Here is a 26293-nt window from a genome sequence, read left to right on the forward strand (position 1 = left end):
CCCATGGTCCAAAAACTACTTCAGTTCTTCCAATGCAAACACTTGTTTAGAACAAATAACAGAAATCATTCTCACAGGAATGAAGTCCTTCATTCCTTATTCCACTCCAAATTCACAATAACTATCCAAGCCTTGGTTCCCAAAAACGTGTGCCAACACACAAAAGAAAAAACCTCTACATATCACAAATGGTTCAAGACCAAAAAGAATCATCACCAAATCCAAATCAGACTTTGAAATGGATAAATGCTGCAAACTTGCCACTTGCCCAGGTGACAGTTGCTCCTTCTGGTCCTTTGCAAAAGGCCACTGGGCACATCTTTTGCCCACCCAGGTTTTCACCACACATCTGAATGTGTACTGTAGTCACCTTACCTAAAGACAAGGCCAACTTACCAGCATCATTCTTCCAATTTTCTGCATTAATGACATGGACAAAGTTCCCTCCACCAAGAACTGCTCTCTGCATGTCTTCTGCCAGAAAGAAATTCAAAGAATCCTTAATAACCTGAATACAAACAAGTGGTATCCCATCCTATCGTGTTAAAAACGTATGCTCCAGAAACTAACACCTATCTTGTATTGCCTCTTGAATCTATTCTATTCAACTGGCATCTAAAATTCAACCAATGAACTACCATCAAATTGCTCTCACCTCTCTAAAATTATGGAGAAGATCATCAACAACTCTTGCACTGCCTAGAGACCTACCAACTAATCAGTGACCAGCAGTACAGATTCCACAACTCACAATGTGCAGCTGATCTAGCTTTCACCACTCACCTCTGGAATCAAGCAGTGAAAAAATTTGGAGAAACTCACATGGTTGCCCTCAACATTTCAAAGGCATTTGATCGAGTTTGGCACAGGGCCTACTAAACTGCCATCCTATGGTCTGCCTTCCAACTCTGCAATTGGATCACCAACTTTCTTACTAGTCGCTCATTATGTGTCATGGCAGGTGGTTTTTTTCTCCTCAGCAGGAGAAAAGGTTCCATTCTTTCACCCACTCATGAAAATTAGTGTTTTATAGTATATTAGTGGATTTTTGTGTTTCTCGAGTATTTAGTGTTTTAAAACATCTTTATTAAGATATTGCAATATTAAATATAGTTTAAAATGGTGCCAAAAACAGCTTAAAATAGTACCAAAAATGCACAAGAAATGTAATGCTACGAAGAACAGCGAAGTCAAGAACAAGAAGGCTTGCCCCACTAAGGAGATAACTGAACATTTTGAAAATAATTTAATCTTCAAAATTGTGAAGTTAAAGTAGATTACTATACAGACGATGCAGGAATTACAGAAAGTCAAGCAGCATTTAAATGAACATAATGGAGGATAACAAAACTAAGCTGCAAAATAAGAAATAAAAAAGCACAGAATCAGGTAAGTTGGTATGGTGACTATCATAAAACATGCTATTGATGAGCAGGTTACATGCTACACTACAAGGCAGGGAATTATGACCAACTGAAGAGTATGCTGGATTATGCACCATGGAACAGTTGTTAAATGGGAAGGATATTGACAGTGCATGAGCAGAGTTTAAAAAATACCTAAATGATGCAATATCAAGATGTGTCACTAGAGTTCAAAGAATAAATAAGAGTGAAATGAATGTGTAATCTTATCAAGCAAGAGATTCGTAAGAAAAGGATGATGTTGAAGGAATACTGTGTCCATAAGCATGATGTTCATTATGAAAATTATAAGCAGCTGGCCAGAAGAGTAAACTTTGGTACAGAAAGCTAAGTATGAGTATGAAAAGAAACTGGCTCTGCAAGTTAAAGACATTCCAAAAGAATTCTGTCTTTATGCTGCAAGTAAAAGAAAGAAAATATAAAAAACGAATATAAAAGAATAACTCTACTAAATGCAGATGAAGGTGAGAGATGCAGAGGAGGTTGTTCAACAAATTAGTACCCATTTTTCTAAAAGTTATTAACCTGGTGTTGGATTCTGATTATGTAGAGATTAGAGTAATTATTATTTGCTTCAGAATCCAACATGATCTTCCATCACAAAGGCTAGACTTGTAAATATTATTTAATGTAAACAACTTATTTTACAATTTAATATTCATATAACTACCTTTAACTTTATTTAGTATTTAATTATTTAATCAAAGATATATGTATTAATAGCAATAAGACTGTATTAAATATTAAGCTATTTTAATTATTACTATGTTAATATTATAAGAACTTGTATTTGATAATTTAACTGTGCATTATTTGAAATGTAAATATTCTCTATTTATTCCTGTTTGTAAAGTTTAACGTTACTTAATAACTCAATTTTATTATATTTTGTTTTGTTGTCATGGAAACGTATGTAAGTGAGCGAGCACGTTTTGGAACACCACGTGAGGTTTATTGAAAAGAGAAAGAAATCACGAGAAGAATTTAGGCAGGAAGGATGGATATAAAAAGCAAGGAACGCTGAAATTATTAATAAGGAAACAGAGAGAGAGAGGATTAGCATTAGGTTGGAATCGGAGCATTCGGCATTCGGAAATCACAGTACGTTAATAGCGAGTCGGCAAGTCACTCAAGCAGCTAAATAAGCTCTACTAGTCGAGAGGCGGTTAGCTAATAAGTTGTAGAATAACAATTATGGCTACGGAAGACAGCCGAGTGACTACTAAATAGACTAGCGATATTTGAGTTGAGATTTAATTTCAGGGCCGACCTGTCAAGGACACACAGAATCTTGAAATAAAGCATGGAGTTACTAGAATAGAAGAGGCTGTAAAAATTGAAGTTTACCATTAGCTGTGCTTAGAATTATAGTGCCTAAAGAATTAATCGAATGCCGGAGGAATGAACAACTGTGCATATAAAACCTCAAGTTAAGGAATTATTGTGTATTGCCTTATTTCATGAGTGATCAGTAGTACTTTATGCAACAACGTTTGTTTATGTGTATTGCGATGGGTGATTAATTCAGTTACTTAGAAGAATTATTTTAATGAGTGCCGTGTACCATTTAAGTGTTTACAGTTATAAAGTGTTTGTGTGTAAGTTAAAGAAGAAAAAAGATTATCGGTAAGATTATTCCAACCTTTAATAATTCTATACAGAGAAGCGTGTGAGTTTCATCCTAGAAATTCCCTATACTAACAGTAACTGTTGCGGAGAATTAACTGAAGTGTAAAATTAAAAGTGTTTGTTTGTAAAGAGGTGTTACTGAAATTTTATTGTATTTAAAACTTGAACTATGAGATATTGATGTGAATGATCATTAAGGAACTTTATTAAATAGATAAAAGGAACTGTGAGAAGACTGTATTACAGATAACAGAATTACCATTGTCTGAGTTTGCATGACTTTATTATCAGAAAGGCTGAAGTGTTTATAATAACTTATTTAGTATTTTGATCTTAAGTGTATAATTTGTGATTTTAAAATTAAATGTTTGTTTTTGTTTATCTAAAGTTGTATTTTGCCTGAATCTCTTTTACTGCACCATTCATAAAATATTCGGACCAAAGCGGGTGAATTAAGTTAGTTAAATATACTCGGCCAGTATATATATTAACATATTAAGAAGAAATAGTTGAGAGTTGATTTTTCTTCAATTCTTGAACTAATTCAGATATAGAGTGGCGCAGTCTATAAATATACATTTTCTCTATATTTGAATTAGAAATCAACTTACAACTTATCAATCAGTTAAAAACATCGTAATAGTGATTAACATGTCGGATCCAAGGTAAAGATTTAGAAGAAGTAGGATCCAACACTGGTATATGCAACATTGAACAAACTGAATAAGAATTTGGCAATAGGGACTGATGGGATATCAGCACATGGGCTAAAAGAGTGTTCAGCTGAACTGGTATTCCTTTGACCTGGCTGTTTAATATGAGTCTCAGAACAGAGAAGATTCCACAGGAATGGAAAGAATGTAAGGTAATTCCATTGCACATGGGTGGTGCAAAGACTGACATATCCAACTACTGACCAATTACTATCTCAGGAATGGTGGTGAAGATTTTGTAAAAATTGGTTAGGGCTCGCATTTAGAAATGGGTTGACAATGAATCTCTACTTTGCAATGAGCAACATGGATAGAATGTCATAAAACATAAACTAGTAAATTAAACAAATCTTTACATTAGCTATTTATCACAAACTGATTGTTTAATGGTTTTCTTCCTTTGTGTGCAAACATTCATGCATATAAGTTTTACAGTCAAGCTACAGTCTTTATAATCACTGTTATGTTGCTTTTATTGATGTTTGTAATAATAATATTAAGATTCCCTTATAACAATAACATCGCATTAATTTTTTTTCTGTGAGATACTGCATTTATATAGCCTTGATTTATTTTTCAAATAACATTTGTGCCCAAAAAAAGGCTGCAAACTTTTCTAAGTGATCCAGATTAGATAAACTGGAATACTGCTTAACAAATTAAACATGTTTTTTTTTTATGCTACTTCAGACCTCAAATGAGTAGTGGGATGGTGTCCTAGAGGGCATCATCATGTGTCATTTCTATCCAGGTGGTTAACTACCATGATGTGGCTCATTGTTGACTACAGACATAACGATAATGTGGTGAGGACACCATCTCTTCCACACTGTTGTAAGTATTCATGGCTGTAATCCATGTGTGTTCACAGGGCCAGTTTGCCTATTCTGCGGCATGAAAAATCGGAGTTTCTGGGTGAAAAAAAACCCTAGAGGGCATACCTTTAGACAGTACCATCGACAGGGTGTAGCACAGAGGCAGCCTGCCTCACAGCACGGATTAATAAGGGCACTGGTTCAGTCATATTGCGGTAGGCACCGTCACTATGCTAACAATTCCTGTTAGCGTAGCAAGTGCGGAAAGAAGTTTTTCAAAGCTTAAACTGATTAAAAATTATTTGCGAACAGCGATGACCAAAGAAAGATTGGTGGTCCAGCAACTATATTGATAGAGGCGGACATAGTTTATAATTTAAATTTAGAAGAGCTTATAAAACAGTTTTATTGTGCAATATCCCTGTAGAGAAAAAATGTAATTGATATTATTATGTAATCAATTTTGCATTAATAATGCAAAATGTAATAAAAGCAAAATAGCAATTGGAGATTTTCTTATATTTTTGTCTTATAATCCATCAGGAGGGTATATAATTGTTTGCCTCAGGGCATGATTTAATCTGGCGACCGCCTTGCCTTTAGACTTTTCTAAACACATATTACTGAATTCAATTAGATAGCATGTGGGCAGTAAGAAGAAAACCTATCTACTAGCTGCATTAGCAATCACAGTGAATAAAGAGCACAAGTTTCATATTAATTCAAACTGTAGTTAGACAAAATCTGATTCAAAAACATAATGTTCTGTCTGGTAAAGGCAAGAGAGAACATTACATTTTCTTTGGATGGATGAAAGATTTTTTTAGCAAATAGTTTATACCTTTAATGCATTTAATTTTTTTTTTGTTTTGCATAACACACCATCCAACTGTGTTTGAACTATGTCCCAATTGCTGTCTAACATTTTCCTATACTAGGGATCGTTCATGCAATAACAGAAGGTGATAATAGTCATGTTGCCGCCAGTAATCATGTGGTTTTGACATGGAAGGTGCTCAGACAAATGTAAATTTCACTGAGGAAGACAAAGCAGAATATTGAGACAAACTAGTAATCTATCTTGATAAAAGAAATTAAGAGAGCATATTCCTAAAGTTAGAGGGATAAATCTAATGGGAAAGGGGGGAAATGGAGTAATCATGAAATTAATCATCAGCAGAAGAGTACAGTGTGCAGGCCAGGAAAGTGATGAGTGGGCAGAGAGGAGAAATTATTATATAAGAAGAAATTGACAGGGGAAGCCAAAATCAAGAAGCCCTATTGTACAAACAATAGACCAGTTTTGTTTTAGGTATGTCCAGAGCAAGCCTTTTAGAGGAGGAGGAGAACAGTCATATAATACAAAACTGGACATAACAAAATAGAAATTTTTATAGAGAGTAGTATGGTTTGTTAAATAGTGGTCCTGTTTAAGTGATCTGATTAAGTTTTATAGCAAGTGACAATGGTAATGGACAGAGAAGCCACACATACAGTACTACTTTTTTTTTTTTCAGATTTTGAAAAGGCATTTAAGAGAATATCACATGACAGTTATAGATAAATAAATGGGCATGGATATAAGAAAAGATGCAGAGATAGCTGAATAACAGATAGCGTAATGTATGAGGGAGTACGATGCAGCAGAGAAGGATAGCAAAAAATACTACAGGGTTCTCATCAGGAGCCACTGTTGTTTATTTCATATATTGATGATGTAGTTCAAGATATTGGTTTGAGGGAAGATACCATGATTTCTCAACTTGTATAATTCATCCAGGTTCTAAACTACATACTGAAGGCTAAAAGTGGCTTGAAAAAATTCCATGTTTGGCAACTAGAGAAGGATTTTTAAATATATATAACACTTAGTCCACCCACAGTAATAATGAACCATAGATTTTCAATCTATGGTTCATTATTGACAAAATCTATCTTGACATATGGATGAATTTCATATAAAAAAAAAATGCTCATATGATAAACTTATCTTATCATATGAACTAAAACTAATTTCTTTTTTTTAGATATTTCAGTAGTATCAATACCGAATAAAAAAATTAAGACAACTTCTTTGCTTTAGTATACCTTATTTACAGAAATTAGCCTTCTATGGTTCACTAACAATTTCAGTACAATGAGACCCAATACCTTTATAATACTTCACTTTCCAGCATGAATGCGAAGTATTATAAAAATGTTATGAAATGCTTTCCTTCACAAAGATGACATTTTTTCCAGAATGCCTATAAATTATACAATGATTCGCCTACCTGACTGATTAAATGGTTAATGTATTATCTGCTCTCCAAATGGCTGTTTATGTTTGAATTCTGCTATGGGTATGGACTGTGATCATCTTTACATGGGAATGAATTTCATCACTCAGTATGAGAGCCCACTTATTGTAAGTCTGAATAGGCTTGAAAAAGTTCCATGTTTGGTCTCTAGAAATAGGTGTTCACCATTTTGTAAAATTTAATGGAATGAACAGCACAAAGAGAAATTATTAAAGTCTACAAAATACCATGGTGCACCAAATGAAAAAAAAAAAAAAAATAGACAATAAAAAAGAAAAGTATCCTCAACTCTCAGAAGACATAATCTGCTAACTCAATAAGCATATTCATTTTATAAAAACATTATGATTATTACTAAAATAAAGAGCCAAAAGGCTTCAGTTCAGCAATGCAAAAATTATAAAAATCAAGTGGATATTAGATCCAGCATTATTTCAAAGCGAATGTAGAAACTATGAAAGTTTTGTAAAAAATAAGTTGACCAGAGAGCTTACAGGAATTACTGGAATGTGCTGGCAGGCATATTCCCATAAGCTCTTTATTTTTTATAAAACTTTCATAGTTTCTACATTCAGCTTTGAAATAATGGTGGATCTAATATTCCCCTGAATTTTTGCATCACCAAACTGAAGCCTTTTGGCTCTTTATTTTAGTAAATACTTTTACTTACCAACCGAAAGTTCACTTAAGAAAAATACACCTTTCCGACGTTTCAAGTTCTTTAGTATTGAAAGGGAGATTTTGCTCTCTTAAGGTTTCTGCCTGGTCTCTGGCAAGAACCAACCAGTTGGAAACAGCTGTCAGGCCAGTGAAACCTTAAAAAATGGACCAAATTAGAAAGCAAATATATGGATGCCTGGGCAGCATGCATGTTTTCTAAAGTGGTCTGTGCTAAGGCAACTCGTAAATGCCGGTGGGCATATTCCCATAAGCTCTCTGGTCAACTTATTTTTTATGAAACTTTCATAGTTTCTACATTCGTTTTGAAATAATGCTGGATCTAATATCCACTTGATTTTTATAATTATGATTATTATTTTGACTTCTTATTTTCTGGCCACAAAGATCTTCTATGGAAAGTTGATGGCAGCCAGAGACTATAACACTATCACAAAACCATAAAATCAATATAATTTTACCTTCTCTGTAAAAAAAAACATGTAGATGAATGGATTTTTTTTCTCTTTAATTCCTTAAAACTTAAACATCACATTCTCTATATCAATGATGTGTGCTGTGGTTGTCTTTAATTACAAATATTGTTTCAAATTTGCCATTGAGAAACCTTTCTGAAAATATTGGTTTTTCAACATTCCAATATGTCAGATATATCTGAAACTAAACTTATGATCTAACATAATTTATTCTTTACTATATTGATGGAAAGACCATTTATTATTTAGTTATTTACAAGGCAAAACCATACCATTAATTTTGAAATGATTTTAACATGTTTATGAATATTAATTGTATTGAATACAAACAGACCATATTAAGCATAATATGGTCTATTTTGTTGGTTTGTCTCTTGGTCTATAAAGGGAAAAAACTCACTTGATGGCATGTGATAATAAGTGCTGTCCACACAAATGCACCTGAAATGGCCTGAGCTTTAACACTCTGTAAAAAAATGGGTATTTCTATTGGTATCCCAGAAGAATGGCTAGAATTATCCCCAACCAATGCATCCTGTGTACCAGATTTAGTAAAGCTCAGGAATTGTTTTCTGGCAAGGGTTGTTACCTCTAGTGTTGCATTTGACTGCATGCTCTAAAAAATACAATGAACATAATTTAAAGTAAGCTGTTAACACAAAACTTGTATAGTGAATTTCAATACCAAACAGCAGAAATGGAACATATATATAAAGCTCAATAAAAATAGAACGGTTTATATAGTATAATGAAATACATGCAAATGAATCTAAAAATTACAAAGAAAACTAGCACTTATACACGAAAGCATGTTTAGCAAAAATAGTGAAAATATACAAAAATAGAAAGGTATGTACCTCACAGTAAAAATTAACTGGCTTCACAGAAGATAAAGAAAAGTATGGTCAATATGCAAAAATCCAGAAAAGTTATTGAAAATAAAAAAGCCAATTCTTTTTTCTTTGCTTCTATTCATTTAAGAATAAGCAGTTTCTAAATCTGAAGATGAATATTAATGAGGGTATATTTTAAATTCATGAGTTATCTATGGCTGGGGAATATATCAGGGATGTATATTCAGGGTGTGCTATATGTGCGGTGCACACCCACAGAATAGCAATATCACTAGTATTATATTTTTGCATTTATTCTGTTAAAGACTCCCCTAATCGTTTCTTGGCTTCATGTCATCATCATCATCCATATCAAGGATTTAGGCCTAGCATGGCCTGTTCTGGCCTTAGACGTCATCGTTGAATCGTTTAAGAGGACGTCCTGGTTTTCTTTTTCCTAATGGCTTGTTTTGGTAATCTTTCTGTTTTCATTCTTTGAACGTATTCCATCCACTTATGTTTATATTATTTTTAATTTTTTCTATTACTGGTTCTTGGTTTAATTCTTTCATAATTTCTTCATTTCTTTTGTGATCAAATAGGGTATACTTTGCAGTTTTTCTCATAAACTTTATTTCTGCTATTGTGTCTTTGTCTTTTTGTTTTATGGTCCAGATTTTGCTTCCATACATTAAGACTGGTAGGGCTATTTTAGTCTGGTTTGTTTTGGAACTAGGTTTGGTTTAAATATAGAGTTAATTACACCTGTTATTTTTAAATATTTTGCAATTTTTATGTTTATATCTTTTTCATTTTCATATGTGATCATGCATTCTAGGGGGGATCCTATAACCCCTAGACAGCGCGTTCCCTGTGAGCAGATAGGGAAGCCCACTATGTGTGTGTGTGTGTGTGTGTGTGTGTGCGCGCGCACGCGTGTGTATGGTGGGGTGGTCCGAATATACTGAATGACTCATGGACCAACAGGGCCATAAGGGACAATCATCTTGATTGTAAGGAAAGCGGCACTCCCATGGACCCCTAGCTGGATCTATCCTCTCCTTCTTCTACTTTGAGGAAGATCTACTTACTTTAATCTTTCCTATAAGGCCTTATCAACCAACTCTTCTTATTTTATGACCCTTATGCTATTAGAGTACTCAAGGGCCATGGGGTCTTTTCATTTCTGACCTTACAACTATGCCCTGTCTATAAACCATACTATAATTCTTCTACAATCTACTCTTTCCCCCTCCAATATACCCTATTCCTCTTGGCTTCGTGTGATTCCTAAAATTAAAAACAATACATTAATGCTTCATGAAGATGACACTTCGAAGTGCAAACATTCGCGTTAACAGCCCAGGTGTGCAGTAACAAATATGGACACCTTGAACAGATGTACATGGTACAGCAGATCAAATTATTGTATTTCAGTGGTTTTAAACCATCCAGAAAGTGAGGTAGGGTGTGCATTGAGACAACAGTATCCAGAAATCAGTGGTTATGATTGGTTATTGTGTTAACCAATCCATGTCATTTGTCATGAGTTGCTGTTTTTTGTGAAGTGTGAGCTGACGTGTTTAGGACACCAACATAGACAAGTTTTTAATATATAATTGTCTATAAATAATTTATTACTTTTTTGCCCATATTTAGAATGGGAAAGCATATTGACGATCTACTGAATGTCCCATTTTCTGATGTAGCTTTTGCGGATTGTATGATTGCATTCGAAGGAGATAAGCCTTGTCCTCCTCTTTCAGATTTACTATTTTTTTATTGTTGATGATGAGCACTGATGTGCTATGCACTCCTTTCATACATCGACATAAATCCAATCATATGGTCAAAATGACGAATTTTGTAGCATGGGTTGCATAAGCCACACGAAAGCAACTGAAATGGGCATGCCATACCACCGATATAATTATATAAATTCTCATATTAAGGTTACATTTCTTTCCTCTTGAATTCATGATCACAGATAATACTTAATACATTTATAATTAATAAATGAGTCATTATTAGGAGCCTCCATAGCTCAGTCAGTGTAAACCAAGCCCTTTGGTCAGAAACACCTGGGTTCAATTCCTGTCAGTGACATGAGGAACCTTTATCTGATCTCTTTTGACTAAAGGTGAGTTAGCCAGTCTCATACAGAGGTATGGGTTATTTTTTACCGAGAAACTCAGCAGGTTTTTTTGTCCCCCAGAACAGGCAAACTGGCCCCCATGAACACACACATTGACAGACATATGACACATCAGAAGGCATAGGGCCAACCACCTTATCCTCAAGACTGCCACAGTTGTGAAGCCCACAGCTAAAGAACCTCAATGGTTCGTGAAAAGCTTAAGACAAGACAAATGAATCATTATTATAGACCTTCCTTTTGATATCTATGTAGTGAACTACCTACTGATGTAAGATATTTTCTTAAAGCTTTATCACAACAATCAAAACTTGAGTAACTACAGAAAAAAAAAAAAAAAAAACCTCGGTGCAGTACATGAATTACTGTATTTTAAAAATAAATATGCTAGTTTTATATATAAAGTTTTGTTTGACTAAGATGAATGTGATATTATACTTCCATGGCAGCAATATTTCATTTATGCATGCAAAGTGGTGCAGTTAATCAGCAGCAAAATATGAGTAAAAGACATTGCACTGACAAGAACAAACAGCTGATACTTTGGTATACTACATGCACAAAAGTTTTAATTAAGGTGAAGATAATTCTGATTGAAAGGCTTATGTGCTAGCTATTCATAACAATTATTTTTCAGAAAATTACAATGTATACAAAATATTAATTATAATAACTTTAATTAATACTTTCTATATTTTGGCAATGTTACAATACTATCATCAGGGATCACAAAGCAATGATTTGTTGCATGCATGCACTAACACTGGGTAAACGATGCTGAAGAAAGGCAATCGAAGTTTGGTCTAGAATCCTAAATGGTGCCCCCTAGTGGACTAAAATTGGGTGGCCTTGGCCATTGGGCTGAAGATCTGAGAATGAATGTTTCCCAAATTTGGGGCAGTTTCATGCACTCAAATATGTTGAGGTTTGAGAAGTTTCTCAGGGCTGAGAAAGATTCCAGGAATACCCTCTCATATTTGTATTTAAAGCGGCGCAAAAGAGTTGCCTTCTTCCAGCATATCCTGTGGTGAGTGTCAAAAGCATGGTCAGCAAGTCCAGAGTGGCTGTAATGGTGGAAACAGATGTAGTCCACATGTTTGGAAATTCTGATATTAACTGTCTTGCCTGTTTGGTCACAGTAGGATAATTTGCAACTGCAAGGGAGACCTGGTAGACACTTGGTTTTTCTTTCTGATTTTTGTTAATTTTTCAGATATGGAATGATGATAGATTTTGTGTAACCTTTGCTCTGAAGGAGGGGGAGGGGTGAGTTTATTGATAATCTTTTTGATAGTTTATTGATAATTTATTGAAGGTCTTTCCAAGATTACTCCAAAACTATTTGTCCATGGCTCTCCTTTCCCATGTCACTCCAGCAAATTTGATGAAGTCATCAATCCACCATGATTTTGGTTGGCTTAAATATCTTCCATTTATCTTCAGACCTTTCGCTTCCCAATCAAGAAGTTTGAATATTTATTCTAGACATGCTGTGAATAATTTTGGAGATATTGTGTCACCCTGTCTTATACCTCTGTATTTCCACAGGAGAGATGTTTTTATTGAAATGAATTGCTGCTGTGGCATTGGTGTATGTTGATTTGATGGTGCTGACGTATGGCCCCTCCACTTGTTCATTTCGTAATGCTTTAAGTATTGCACAAGTTTTTACTGAATCAAAGGCTTTTACATAATCAATAAAACCAAGCCATAATGGTAATATTCAGTTACCATTATAGCTTGGTTTTTATTAATTATGAAAAAACCTTTGATTCACCATAAATTATACAGGGAACTACCTGTATAAAATATACAGGTAGTTCCCGCATTTACGAATTAATCGGTTCCTGGTGACCGTTTGTAAATCGAGAATTCATAAAGCAGGAGTTTATTTGCCTTAGAAATAATGCTATAAGCGAGAATTACATTCGTAGGAAGGAATATATAAAATATAAAATGAATATTAAATGAGAGGAAAATACTTTACTGCCCAAAGATTTACATATTTAAAAAATAACGTAAGAAAAATTTTTAATTAAAAAAGATTCTTTGAAAAAAAAATTTGCTTATTTCTATATCACTGGGTGAATCGGAAGCTGTCGAGGTAAGAGACATATAGAAAGCTTTGGTACATCTTTTTTTCAAAGAAGGATTCGAGTGTCATATGTTTCATTGACTTTCACTTCTTTTTGTTTAAAATAGCTCGATAGCAAGCAGAAGCATTATTCATTTTGCAGGAAAATACTAAATCATTCAAAGTCTGAATCTTGTGATTCAAAGATTGCTTAAGCTTTTTTTCAAGAAGTTTAAATGCTTCTTCTAGGCCTCTAGTAGTAAGACTTATACGTTGGTTAGACATAACTGGTAATTAATTTACGGAATTAACAACGCATATAAAGTATATTAATTAAAGATAACTTTAATGAATCACTTCTATATTTCGGCAATGTCACATTGCCATCTTCAGGAACATAAAGATATGGTATGTGCACTAAGGAACTAACAAAGCAAATGAGGAAGAAAGTAAGAAACTAATTTTGTTCCTAAAGTCCTAATGGTGCCCTCTTGCGGGCTAATTTGGTAGTCTTGGCAGTTGGGCTGAAGTTCTCATAATGAAAGTCTCCCAAATTTGGGGCAGTTTCATGCACCCAAATTTGTTGAGGTTAGGAACGTTTTTTAGAGCTGCTGAAGATTCTTTGAATAATCTTTCGTATTTAAACTTGCTGCGATGGATTCTTCTAGGCCTTTTCAAGTGAAAAACCGAGCTGGAGCTTCATATTCATTATCTTCTTTGTCTTTTTCTTCTTCGTTTCTTTTTTGTTCCTCTAATTCAAGGAGATCATTGAGTTAGAGTTCTAAAGCGTGAGATTGAAGCAGCTCATTAACATCACCTTCAGAAACTTCCATTTGCAACTAGTTAACCATACCTAAGATCGCTTGAGTTTCAGAATTCACAATCTTTTTTGGGTCTTCAAAGCTTTTGAAATTATCATTAAACTGAGGACAAAGTTTATGCCATACTCCTTTCATAAGATTTTTCTGAAACTTTATGCCAGGCACTCTCTGTTACCCAAATTGCATCTAAAATGCTAAATCTCTTTCAAAACTCTTTGATAGAAAAGTTTCCATCTTTATTAGTTGCTTCTATTAACATTTCAAAAGTCTCTTTGAGATGATGCGCTTTAAACGTCGCAATCACAGTGAAAGGGTTATAGTTAAAAAGAAAACAAAATAAAAAATCAGGTGTAATTGAAGAGAACTACAAATAATACACTCGTGTCTCCAAGGCTCGTGAGTGACCGAGACTCATTCTCACTGATCATTAGGTTCATATGATTATGTTCATATAATTTAAAATAAAAATTCCGATCCAAAAAATTAGTAAAGCGGGAGTTTGTAAAGTGAGAACTACCTGTAAATTTAACATGTAAAGTAAAAATAATTGTTCAGGCTGAAAGAAACAATTACATTTTTGGCTGTTCACCGGATTTAACTGAAAATTCACGTTTTGTGCAAATTAGAAATGAAAAATATGGACATTACCAACATGAATAATAATCGTTTTAATAAGCACAAAAGCTTGAAAATTTGAATATTTTGTCACAACTACTTAAGAGTCAAAGCCAGGTAACTGTAGGAAGACCACCTGGTCTTTATACAAAATGCAAAGAAATGACCAGGACTGTGAACTAATGTCCAATCCTCACCTTCTTTTGGGAGGCATCCTGTTAACAGATACTAACTGGGTACTGAATAAATGAAAATGGGCCGGAAATTTGGTTTTAGCGAACCAAATTTTATTCTGCATTGACTTAAACCAAAGTGATAATTGATAGTACAAGATGAAATGTTATGCCAACTGAGGCTTTGCCCAGTTAAACACCCCCCCCCCCCCCATCTGTTTACACAAGGGAGACTATAGCAAACAATAAAAAGTCAGCTACCAGAACAAATAAAAATCAACCTCTGTGGAAATGAGGACAAGCACCATCAATGTAAGAAATATCAATGGAACTACCACAGCTGGAGAAGTACCATATCAACATAATTGGTGTTGTTGAAACAAACACAATAGTTCCACTGATACTTCTTACATTGATGTGATTCATAGAAATAACTACAAAATGTTATATTCAGATAATAATGACCAGAAAAAGTAGCTATGGCATTCAACATTAAACATGAAAATTCTTTTCATAAATGGCAGACACCATCAAGTAGTTACATGGGCAAGCATCAAAATGAAGAACTGGACAAAGAGATTGATTTGTGTCTGCTAAAAAAAAAAGAAGAAAAAAACTAGAGGAACTTAAGGTAAGCAGCTAACGAAGAAAAAGTTGGTCCTTATTAGACATCAAAACACCCAAGTAGGAAATTGAGAAATAAATGTGATGAAATAAGAAACATACAGAAATGTGTTTGGGAAACTTTGCGAAAAAGAGTAGAACTAATAATAACAATAAGTACCATAACGCCTAGATTTCAGTTCAGGATATGGATTAGTCATTACTAATACCATTTCAACACAAAGATGTGCACAAATTCGCAAAAAGTAAGTGTCTCCTTGACTATGCTAATATTTATAGTGATATCATCATAACACTTCAGCATAGCAAAGTACAGAGGGGATCAAAAACAAGAAGTGATTACAATTAAGTTTTGAGAGAGATAAAAATGAATTCCGTATTGAATTTTATATATACCAAAGTTTTAAAAAAAGAATTAAAGTCAAACAACTTTCAGAAGTGAACTGTATATATAAATATACAATTATTCATGAAAAAAAATGCAAATCTGAAAATAAGAATCAAACCTTATGGATTCAGTGGCAGAATGAGGAAAATACTAATAATTCAACCAGAGAGAGAGAGATATGCAGTGAAGTTGCTGCAAGAATAGAAAAATTAAAACTCTGTAATGGAATCTTACAGTAAAGACATGGCAAAGAAGTAAAGCATATCAAAAGTTCATAGCAAAATAAATCAGCATGCTCTGAAAGAATAGAAAAGTCACAAAAAGAATATAGAAGAGAAAAAAAATATCAGGAAGGTGACAAAATGTTCTGCAAGCTATTGAAAATTTCCAACTTTCTTAGAAATGTAGCAAAAAAAAAAATCCTGAAAAAGGAATCAGATGATAGAGATGACATGAAAACTGAAGATAAAGATATTCTTGATGTCTGGACAAATTACTTTGAAAGATTACTAAATAAAATAAGAAGTGACAGAACAGTGGTTAGAAAAATATTCAAAAGAATGCAATCAAAAGTACATAAACTTAAGACAGAAAAAGCCGTCAGACTCCTGATATGCAGAAAAGTAGCTGGAGCAGATTATGCTCAAGCTAAAGAGATAGTTTAAAGGAATGTCAAGTATGTGGTGCCATTCAGGTTGGGTGGAAGAAGATACTGTCTAATCAACTCATGACTAATAATGCCTGCCCATGTGTTGACGGTGAACTTGTTCTGGAATCCATGATGGTGAGTGACCTGAGAGTTGTCCCCGGATCAAATGTGGCTGTTTTTTTTCACAGTTCCACATACCTTCCATAGTGAATACAGTTTCATTGAAGAGCACCAGTTCCAGAAATCAAGGGTCTTCTACACAACTCTGACTGGACTACCTACAGAACCCAACCCATGGTGCAAATTCAGTTAGGAGCAGTGCATGAACTTTCTGATACCAGAGCTGATCGACATGCAGAGTGCACCAGGTGCTGGAGTGAGGGACACCCATGGCATGTGCAATGCCACGGATACTCGCAGAAGGGTTCTCCTCAACCCAGCAAAGCACCTCCTCATAGAAGTCTGAGGTACGGCGAGTCCTTCAGTGCCAACAAGCATGACTGTGAGCTCCAAGGATCAATTTGCAATTGGAGATGAACAATGTGGGAAACACTGTGGGTACAACCATCAGGTAGCTTTCCCATTATATTGAGCTTCTATTTACATTAACATCATGTTGGCATAGTCAGCATTCATGTAATTTGCCACTGTGCATTAATGTGATGTGCATCAATGCAACACTGCATCATCATTACTAGGGAGAGGATTTTTATGGTTTCATCAAATTGATGAAACAAACTGACTACCAAAACGAGTCAGTCTGATTGCTAATCACCCATTTGTCGTGGTTGAGTACAAGATAAAATTATGTAAACATCCTTTCCCTAGTCGCCACAAACTCCCCCCCCCATGCTAATAGCCTGATCCATACCAGTGGCTGAACTCATGTCAGCACAGACATGGAAACATTTTCGACCCTGTAATATTTTAACAGTAACAGTGCATTTGGGGACATGGGTTGCTAATCAAAACCTGATCCCCTACATGCCCTAGAAGTTTGTAATGGGAATTCTGAAACAACCTGCGTGCGTACATGCACACACACACACACTCTATATAACTTTTTCTTTCTTTGCAGCTCCTACTTAATGATACCGTCCATCTAATTCTTACCTGATCTACACTCAACCCAGAGTATACAGTTCAATGGTGTTCATTCAAACACTCCCTCCCTTCCTTAACCTTGGCAATCTCCCATGCAATGCTGATATGTTTCCTTTGCAGATTCATGTCATGAAATTGCTTCATCTCTTTAGCTAGTTATAATAAACTTCTCTCTGCATTTCCATATGCACTCTGCCCCTTAACTGAAATTTCCACATCTCCAGCAATACCTCCTGGGTGAAGACTATGTGATCAATTTTCTCAACTGCAGACAACCTGATCACTTTGGTTACTGACAAATCCTGCATTTCCTTCATCATGTGTTGTCTCAGGTAATTTTCTTAGCAGATGTATAAATTGCATTTTCTCTTTCCAATATGTCCCTAGAGTTAAACTCACTGCATACTAATTAATCGCAAGGCATTTGTGCTAATTTACCAATGCATACCATCTTCCTCAATGTGTTAGATTCAAGAGCCTGTTATGTTAAGTAACTTGACTAACTAATTAGGAAGGCATTTAATTCTATGTGTTCTTCTGTTTTGCAGAATGAAGTTTCTGGGAGAATGTTTTGTGGCTGCCTGTTGACAAAATAGTTGGTGTATCTACTCTTTAACCATAGGCTCAGGGTTTGAATCCCATTGTACCTAGTCTAGCCATAAATACTGTTACAACTTGAACAGTGCATAAACCTTTAATCTATCAGTAAATCATTTAAGGCTTTCAGCACATACAAACCACATGTATAATGTGCACATAGCAAAACTCAACGTTCGAAATATCTCCCTTTTGCCTTCACAGATGCCCAAAGTCTGAGGCCACACATCGATGGCAGCACACACACACACACACACACACACACACACACACACACACACACACACACACACACACACACACACACACACACACACACACACACACACACACACACACACACACACAACATCCAATAGAAATGCTGCCACTGCTTGCTTGCTCCAAATCCACCTTCATGCAGGTGATGCTGGTGTGTAGTTTCTTGCAGGCTACTACTCTATCTCAAACTCTGGCCACAATTTAAAGTCCAATGGATTCAGATCAGGATTCCAGACAGCCAATCAGATGGTGATATATGGTCAGGCACATTCACCTCCAACCACTATTATGTGTCCTTGCCTTGTACAGGGGATAAGTCTTGTTGGAAGGTCTGCTGCCTACTTTGAAACAAGGTGTTGTTCAGGGGTCCTACCACAGGTTCCGACATGGTGTCTTGATACACTTGGCAGAGGTTTTTGACCCCTTTCTCACAGAAATGCAACTTGGATATCCTCTGATACATCACCCCCCCCACCACCACCACTACCAAACCATTACTGAAGTGGGGTGATGACCTCTCTGAATCCTGGTGCTATGGCATGTGCTGTACAACCATCTGGAGCATATACCTAATATTTTTGGTGGTAAAGGACTCTGAAAATGAAAATTAAATGAATATCTTCTCACCTGTGAAGAGATATCCCTGTGTCTGTTGTTTGCATACCACCAGAGAAGTGCCTTTGATTTTATTATCCTCTGCCACATAAGTTGTGTTAGGAAGTGTCCAGTAGGACAGCATTAGGCTCACACCAACAGGTCATCAGTTAGCACATATGAGATAGTTATCTGTGAAACATTCATCTCTCACTGAGATCACTTTCTGCATTCTCACAGAATTATGGAGGAGGCGTACATTCCAACTTTATGAAGTGCTATTACAGGTACACAGTTCTCATAATCTCTTCACTGCATGTTAACCCATAAAGCTATTCAACTCTCTCTCTCTACTGATACACATGCAAATGTTGGCTGCACACAGTGCAACTAACAGAACTGGACTTGTGAAATTCTGTCAGCAGTGAAGGGGTGTGCGAAGGTTATAACAATATTTATGGCAAGACTGTAGGTATAGATGGTTGTGACTCTATAGATGATGGTGGGAGATTAATTTCACTGCCCTGCCTGAGACTACCACCTTGCTTAGTGGAGGACCAAAGTGGCTTTAAAAAGTTCCATGCTTGCTCTAGGGCAGAGGTCTTCAACCTTTCAGACAGTGCGGGCCGCATTAAAAATTTCAATGAAGCCAGTGAGCCACTAAGCTATACTGCGGTATTTAGAATTGTAAGATGCTCTCCAGATTCACAAGGAATGCTGTGCATTTGATACTTCACATAAAATCCTATAAAAATAAACAAACTCAGCTTTAAGAGCATAGGTAGGAGTCGGGTTCGTGATAAGTAAACAATCAATACTTGAAAAAAGATAATTTAATGAAGAAAACATTCATTTTTTACAATATCAATGGGAAACTTGGCAATGTTTTTCCTTGACCAGCTTGTCGATGTTGGCATCAATGCTGGAAGTCACTATGCGCAGAATATTCTTGAGATGTTGGGCCATAATCTGAGTTCTTGTCTTGGACTTCACGTGCTTCATTCTGGAGAAGAACTGCTCACATAAGTATGTGCTTCCTAACAAACCACATCTTCAAAGCATGCCGGCAAAGATTAGGGAATGCGTTCTCAGAAATGTAGTCTCTGTAAAATGTATGCAAGGGCACATTGAATAATTTTTCTCTCAAAGATGAGTTGTTTTGGAGTTCAAGCAGCTCCATTTGTACTGAGCCTGGCATTTCGGCAGCACCGACACTGAATGGCATTGAAAATAAATCTAAAGAAGACTGTTGGAAATCACTAAATCTCTCTCCAAACTCACTTTGCAACATGGCTAATTTTGTAGCGTATTCATCAAGAGACGAACAGTTGGACTCAGCGAGAAGCTGTAAATGAGTTAAGTCTTTTTTTGCGAGTTGTACTTCCCAAAGTTTGAGCTTGGCCACAAAAGCTTTGATGTGATCAAATAGAGTGTGCACCAGTTGATCTTTGGATTGTAGCCACGTATTTAGGTCATTCATATGCAACAAGATGTCAGTCACAAATGCAAAGTCTGTCATCCACTTTGGATCATTAAATTCTGCAATCGAATTCCCCTTGGTTCGAATGAACTGCTGTATTTTGCTTCTTAAGTCAAAGACTCTTTTAAGAACTTTCCCTTGCTCAACCAACGCACGTCACTATAATAAATCACATCACCGTAACCCGCTTTGCACTCTTGGGTCAAAAACTCTTGGAATTGATTCAATCCTTTTGCCCTAATAATGTTGACGAGAGTCACAATAACTTTCATGACATTCTCAAATCCAATAGCTTTCATGCACAAATACTCCTGGTGGATTGAACAGTGGTAATGGACGAAATCTTTTCCTTCTAGTTCCGGTTCTTTCCATAGCAGTGCAACAAACCCTTTGTTCTTTCCTACCACAGTAGGGACTCATCAGTTACCACACCCTCGAGGTTGGTTAAGTTGAGGTCGAAACACTGGAGCGTTTTCTTGGTGGATTCAAAAATATCAGTGCCTTTCTTCGTTCCCTTCATAGGTACAAGAGCTAGCAGTTCTTCTGTCACACTGAATTGTTGATCAATGCCACGGACAAAGATAGCCAGTTGTGCTGTAATCCTTCACATCTGTGCTCTCATCTAAAGCAAGTGAATATGACGTAAATTTGAACGATCATTTTTTTAAAGTTCTTTGACACGTTGTGCTACAGTTACCCCAGACAAACTCAGTTTTTTAAACACTTCCATATTATTTGGGCACAGAATATCCCCAGCAGCGATGAGACGCTCTTTCACAGACACGCGTTAGCAATTTTTTCAGCTATTACATAACTTACTTTGATGCACACTTCGGTCTCTTCCCTCTGCCTTTTAAACATACCCTGCTGGCATTTTAAATCAATTTGGAGATGGTTCATTTTGTCCACACGAAGCCACCCTTGAAGGTGATCAAAATTGGATGCATGCTTTGTCTCATAGTGTCATTTTATATTGTATTATTTTGATACTGACACTGATTCACAACAAATTAAACACACTGGCTTATCGTCGATTGGCACAAAAAAGTACAAATCGGTCCACTTTCATTAAAAACACGACAAGAAACACTTGATTTATGCTTTTTACTCATAGACGCCATAGTGATGGAAGGTGAACCCAAAAAATTATCCAAAATGTCCATGTAACGGTTATTATCCAATGAATATGTCTCACACTAATGAAAAAAGTCTGGCAATATAAAACCACAATAGGCTATGGCTGATACAACCTGCGCAAGCTTATACACGAATATCACACTTTCACGACTGACTGAGGACGAGATCCTCCTGTATTTATATGAAAATAATGAGGTATCGAGAACCTTCGAGATGTATCTGGAAGGCACTAGACAGCCACTCGAACGAACTACTGCTTCAGCCATCTACCTGCGATGTTAGTAATAGTACTTAAGTATACTGACTGGTGCTGGTAGATGGCTAAAGAAGCATGTCTATTTAATATTTATTTTTATAGGATTTTATGTAAAGTATCAAATGCACAGCATCCCTTGTGAATCTGGAAAGCATCTTGCAATTCTAAATATTGCAGTATAGCTTAGTGGCCTGTGGGCTTCATTGAAATTATTTTTTATTTAATCACGTTTTAACGTTAAGTAGTTATTTTTTCAAAATGGCCGGCAAGCCACGGCAAAGAGCTCCGCAGTTGAAGACCCCTACTCTAGAGAAAGATTCTGGACTATGTAAAATATAAATTAAAAATAAATAAGAAAATATATAAAATTAATAAAACAGAAAAAAAAAAATCCTTAATCCACTAATGGTATAATACACTATAGGTTTACAAAACAAACCTTTTGTGGGCAGGAGTTGCAATAAAAAAATTATATATTTAAATTATTCATGACTAACCTTAATGTTGGTTGAAAAAACAAAATATGCATTAAGAAAAACCAGGGTTTCTTTATATTGTAGGCTATCTGATAACAAGTGCTGACAAAGAAAACAAACATGCATACAAAATACAGTATTATAATAGTCTATAATTATAATAGATGAAGAAGCCAAGATATACAAAAGTTTCTGTATTCACTGCTGTAGTGAATAAGAGAAATGTTGGGCAAGACATTTCCTTCCGCGTCATGGACTATATATTACAGCATCATATATGCATTTTCTTTTTCAGCTTTGTGTTTGAGCTGTAATAACTGGCATTATATGGATATGATTATAATGGTTATGAGAAGGTTATAGAATGAAAGATAATATGATGGGAAAGGGGGTATGCAGCCTGCATATGACGGCGATGAGCTAAGATGGTGAACAAAGACGAATTATCTAGCAGACTGTGTGATGAGAAGAGAGTGCAGTTTGAAAATATGCAGGATAAATCTGAAGGACAGATTGAACTGTATTTGAATGGTTTTGGTTCAAGTTATCTGGAAAGACTGTTATTAGAAGACAAAGTGATGTGAGAGGTCAAAAGAAAATCTGAGGAAAGTAACAAAAGACACAAAAGGGCAGGAAGAGAAGTAAGACTGAAGAAGTGATGAACATGCAGGGAGAGAAAAACAGTGAGATCTGTGAGAAGAGAACCTACAGCCCATTAGTGCATGTGCAGAATATGAGTAAATATTATGAAAGAAGGAATCTATTAATATTTTTTTAAAAGCTGAAGTTGGAGAACACTATGAGGAAAGTTGATGGCACATTTTATTATTATACAGTATCTCCATGGAGTCAGAAGACTCATTGCAGGAGATCCATTATTCACACAATATCATACGTCACCTTAAACTTATTCAGTGACAAAGCACTTACATCCATCTCTAGCAACCCATTAGATCCACTCACCACCCTTCAAGCAAAAAATCTTGTCCTAATACCCTTACTAACCATGTTCTTACACAATTTCCATTGCCGACCCTCATTCTCTCCCTTCCTGCATGTACTGAAGAAAAGTCTTTAGTGTCAATCCAATAAATCCCCTTTAATTGATATGCTTCTACCATATCTCCTCTTTTTTGATTGTCAACTAGTTTTGGAAGCCCACAGACCACCAATCTATTCTCATAGGGAGCATTCTATACACTTGCCACAATCTTTGTCACTCACCTCTGTATCCTCTCCACTTCATCTCCATTGAATCCGGGAGACCACATCTGTGTGCAGTCCAGATGTGGCCTTACTGGAGTTTTATACAGGGGGGGGGGGGAGATAATAACTTCTCTATTCCTGCTTGTCAGTGTGTTCTGCAACAACCACGTAATCTGATGTGCTGTTTATGTGACATTTGCAACATGTCCTCTAAACTTCATCACCCTGATCAGGAAACTGATGAGACCTTGGCCTCATCAGTTTCCTGCAGTTCAGCTCCATCAATATAGTACATAGCTTGTGATCTCTTCTTCCCAAAATGCATCACCTTACACTTGGCCACATTAAACTGACAACCATTTACCTTTGCCCATACTTCCTGCTGGATCTCTGCATCACCTTCATTTACCATTGCTCTTCCCAGATTAGCATCAGCAAACAACTGAATATTTCCTGTCAAATCATTTCCTTTATCATTAAGAAGTATATTACAAATACTTCTGGCATTAGTATATGTAAATTGCAATATTCCTTTAATCCCATAACCTCCTTTACACCTTGTGTTGTTTAGCCCACCAAAGTTAAGCACTTGGCATGCACCATTTAGCATCATGTGATCACTCTCCCAATTACTAACCTCTAAGTCGCCTAGACTCCCTGCTCACCTGCATCTTCCCCCAAACATTCTAATTTCCCTGCATTTCCAAACTCTCAATGAACAATACTTTCTCAAGACTCCTGATCCCAATTTCATTAAAATGCAAGCTATGAATCTACCATATATAAATCCTTCCTTCCATCAAACTCACTCCACACATTCACAAATTCCACACCATTCTTCCTGCACAATCTGTGCACTGACTCATTCACAATCATCACTCTTCATCACAGCTAGCCTATATCATATTGTAGCAACAGACTCACAACTATTACTTCCTTATTCTTCTTTTTGCATGCACTAGCAGCTCTTTCATATCTTCTCACACAACACTCTCCTACTAAACCATTTGTACCAACCAAAATAAACATGGCAAAAAAACTTTCACTCTCTACATCCTTAGAACATCACTAACATCTTAAATCTTGGCACTAGGAAACAGGATTTTGTCACTCTCCTTAAGCACTCCTCTTATCAATGAATCACCATACAAAATTCCATCCTTCTCACACTTTGCTTTCTCTCCCCTTGCACCCCCCTTTTGCTTCTATGTCATACCATCTACCAAATATGTCTCCAACCACCTTCATGTAAGTGCACTACTTTTCCATTAACCATCTGGTCATTCTCTTCATTTGTACTCATACTACTTGTAACACCAATCTCAACAATCACATTATCATGCATTTAGTCTTTCAATGTGCCGCTATCCTTCTTATCTCTTCACTTCACACTGCTGGCATCTGCTCATGAAACACTTATGAAACATTCTCCAGCTTCATTCTCCTTCCAGAAATCTCTCACTGCGCACAGTGCATATACAATAAAACCCCTTTTTTTACACTTTCCAGGGGACTGATGGAAAAAAGTGTAAATAGCAGGAAATGTAAAAAATATTAAAAATAGGCTAAAAGATGATTACTGCCAGTATGCGACTCTACATACAAGATTACAAAATTTAATAACTGAAAATAAACTTACATTTATCTATTTAAAAAAACTTTAATTGTTGATTATTTTTGCTTTTTCTGCACTCTTTATAAGTTCCACCTGCCTCTCCACAGTGTATAAGGCATTAAATTGTAACGATATGGTGTCTGCTGCATTATTGTAATATCTTTATTCTATTATTTACTGATTAGCAGTGGGCACTTTCTCTCTTGTAACCTTTCTCACTTACTCTACTGCATATTATGTTTATCCACCTTTCGTATGCCTATGAACACTGGAAAATTTATTTGTTAGACTGCGCCATCCAATATATCAACATTCGGCATAAGACTCAATAAAACGTCCAGTAGATCTTTCTCTCTCTTACTAGCATAAATTCCTACAACAAAGTTTACATAAACAGTCGTGGTTCTTAAGTAATTAAACTGCGCTTTTAATGCCTTAGTTGTTTCCTGCTCACAAGTCCGATTATTTTTAGAACAGTGCATTGTAAAATAAAAGATCAGGCAGCATTCTTTTAACAAATAATTAAAACACATTTATTTACATTAATATGAAATATACATGAATCAAACGACAGGGAGATTGCTTTCTCTACCCATCTAAAAATCTTTAGCATAAAATTAGAACCCTTTTACTTCAACACTAAATAATCTCTTTAACTCAAAAACTTATTTACTCTCTGCTTACAAATTCAACTTATTAAACTTTTAGTTTACTCGCAAAGAGGTTAGCTAACTCTCTGCTAAGTTATTTTTTACAAATTTGATATCAACTTCTAACATGCCAATTGACTCTCTTATGGACACTTCTTACTACTATTAAACTATTTCTTAACAGTCCATATATAACATATCTCCTAGATTATAAAAGAAATTGTACAAAAGGATGGAACTTACAGAGGCTCTGTATCGCACATTCAGTCAAGAGTTTTGCACTAAAATCTTTATGGCATTTCTTTTCATCTCCGATCTTTAGCTTCCTTCAGGAGTGTCTTGCTTCAGTGGTATCATATGAGGATATTGGCGGGCTTTTGAACTGCAATCTGCAGTACTTGAATAGCACATATAAGAGGTTTCAGCATACAGGCAAATTCTCCTGTGGATCCTACTTCGGGAACTTCTACTTCTAACTGCCGCCACTTCTGCTACTACTTGCGATGACTGTGCCTCTAACTGCCACCGACTATCTCTGGTTCTCTTCGGT

General features: G+C 35.7%; 1 protein-coding gene across 1 annotated transcript in view; it reads right to left on the reverse strand.

Annotated features, from left to right (window-relative positions):
• LOC150104956 (transmembrane protein 184B-like) overlaps positions 1 to 26293 on the reverse strand; it is a 145686-nt gene that overhangs the window by 89574 nt on the left and 29819 nt on the right. Inside the window, exon 2 of the mRNA XM_090395435.1 lies at positions 8436 to 8651. Coding sequence (XP_090251561.1) covers positions 8436 to 8648 — 213 coding nt within the window. The 5' untranslated portion in view covers positions 8649 to 8651. The remainder of the gene's footprint in view (positions 1 to 8435; positions 8652 to 26293) is intronic.

The sequence above is a fragment of the Typopeltis vanoorti genome, chromosome 7 (assembly GCF_054136105.1).
Source record: "Typopeltis vanoorti isolate ZY-2024b chromosome 7, IOZ_Tvanoo_1.0, whole genome shotgun sequence".
In the NCBI taxonomy this organism is placed as follows: Eukaryota; Metazoa; Arthropoda; class Arachnida; order Uropygi; family Thelyphonidae; genus Typopeltis; species Typopeltis vanoorti.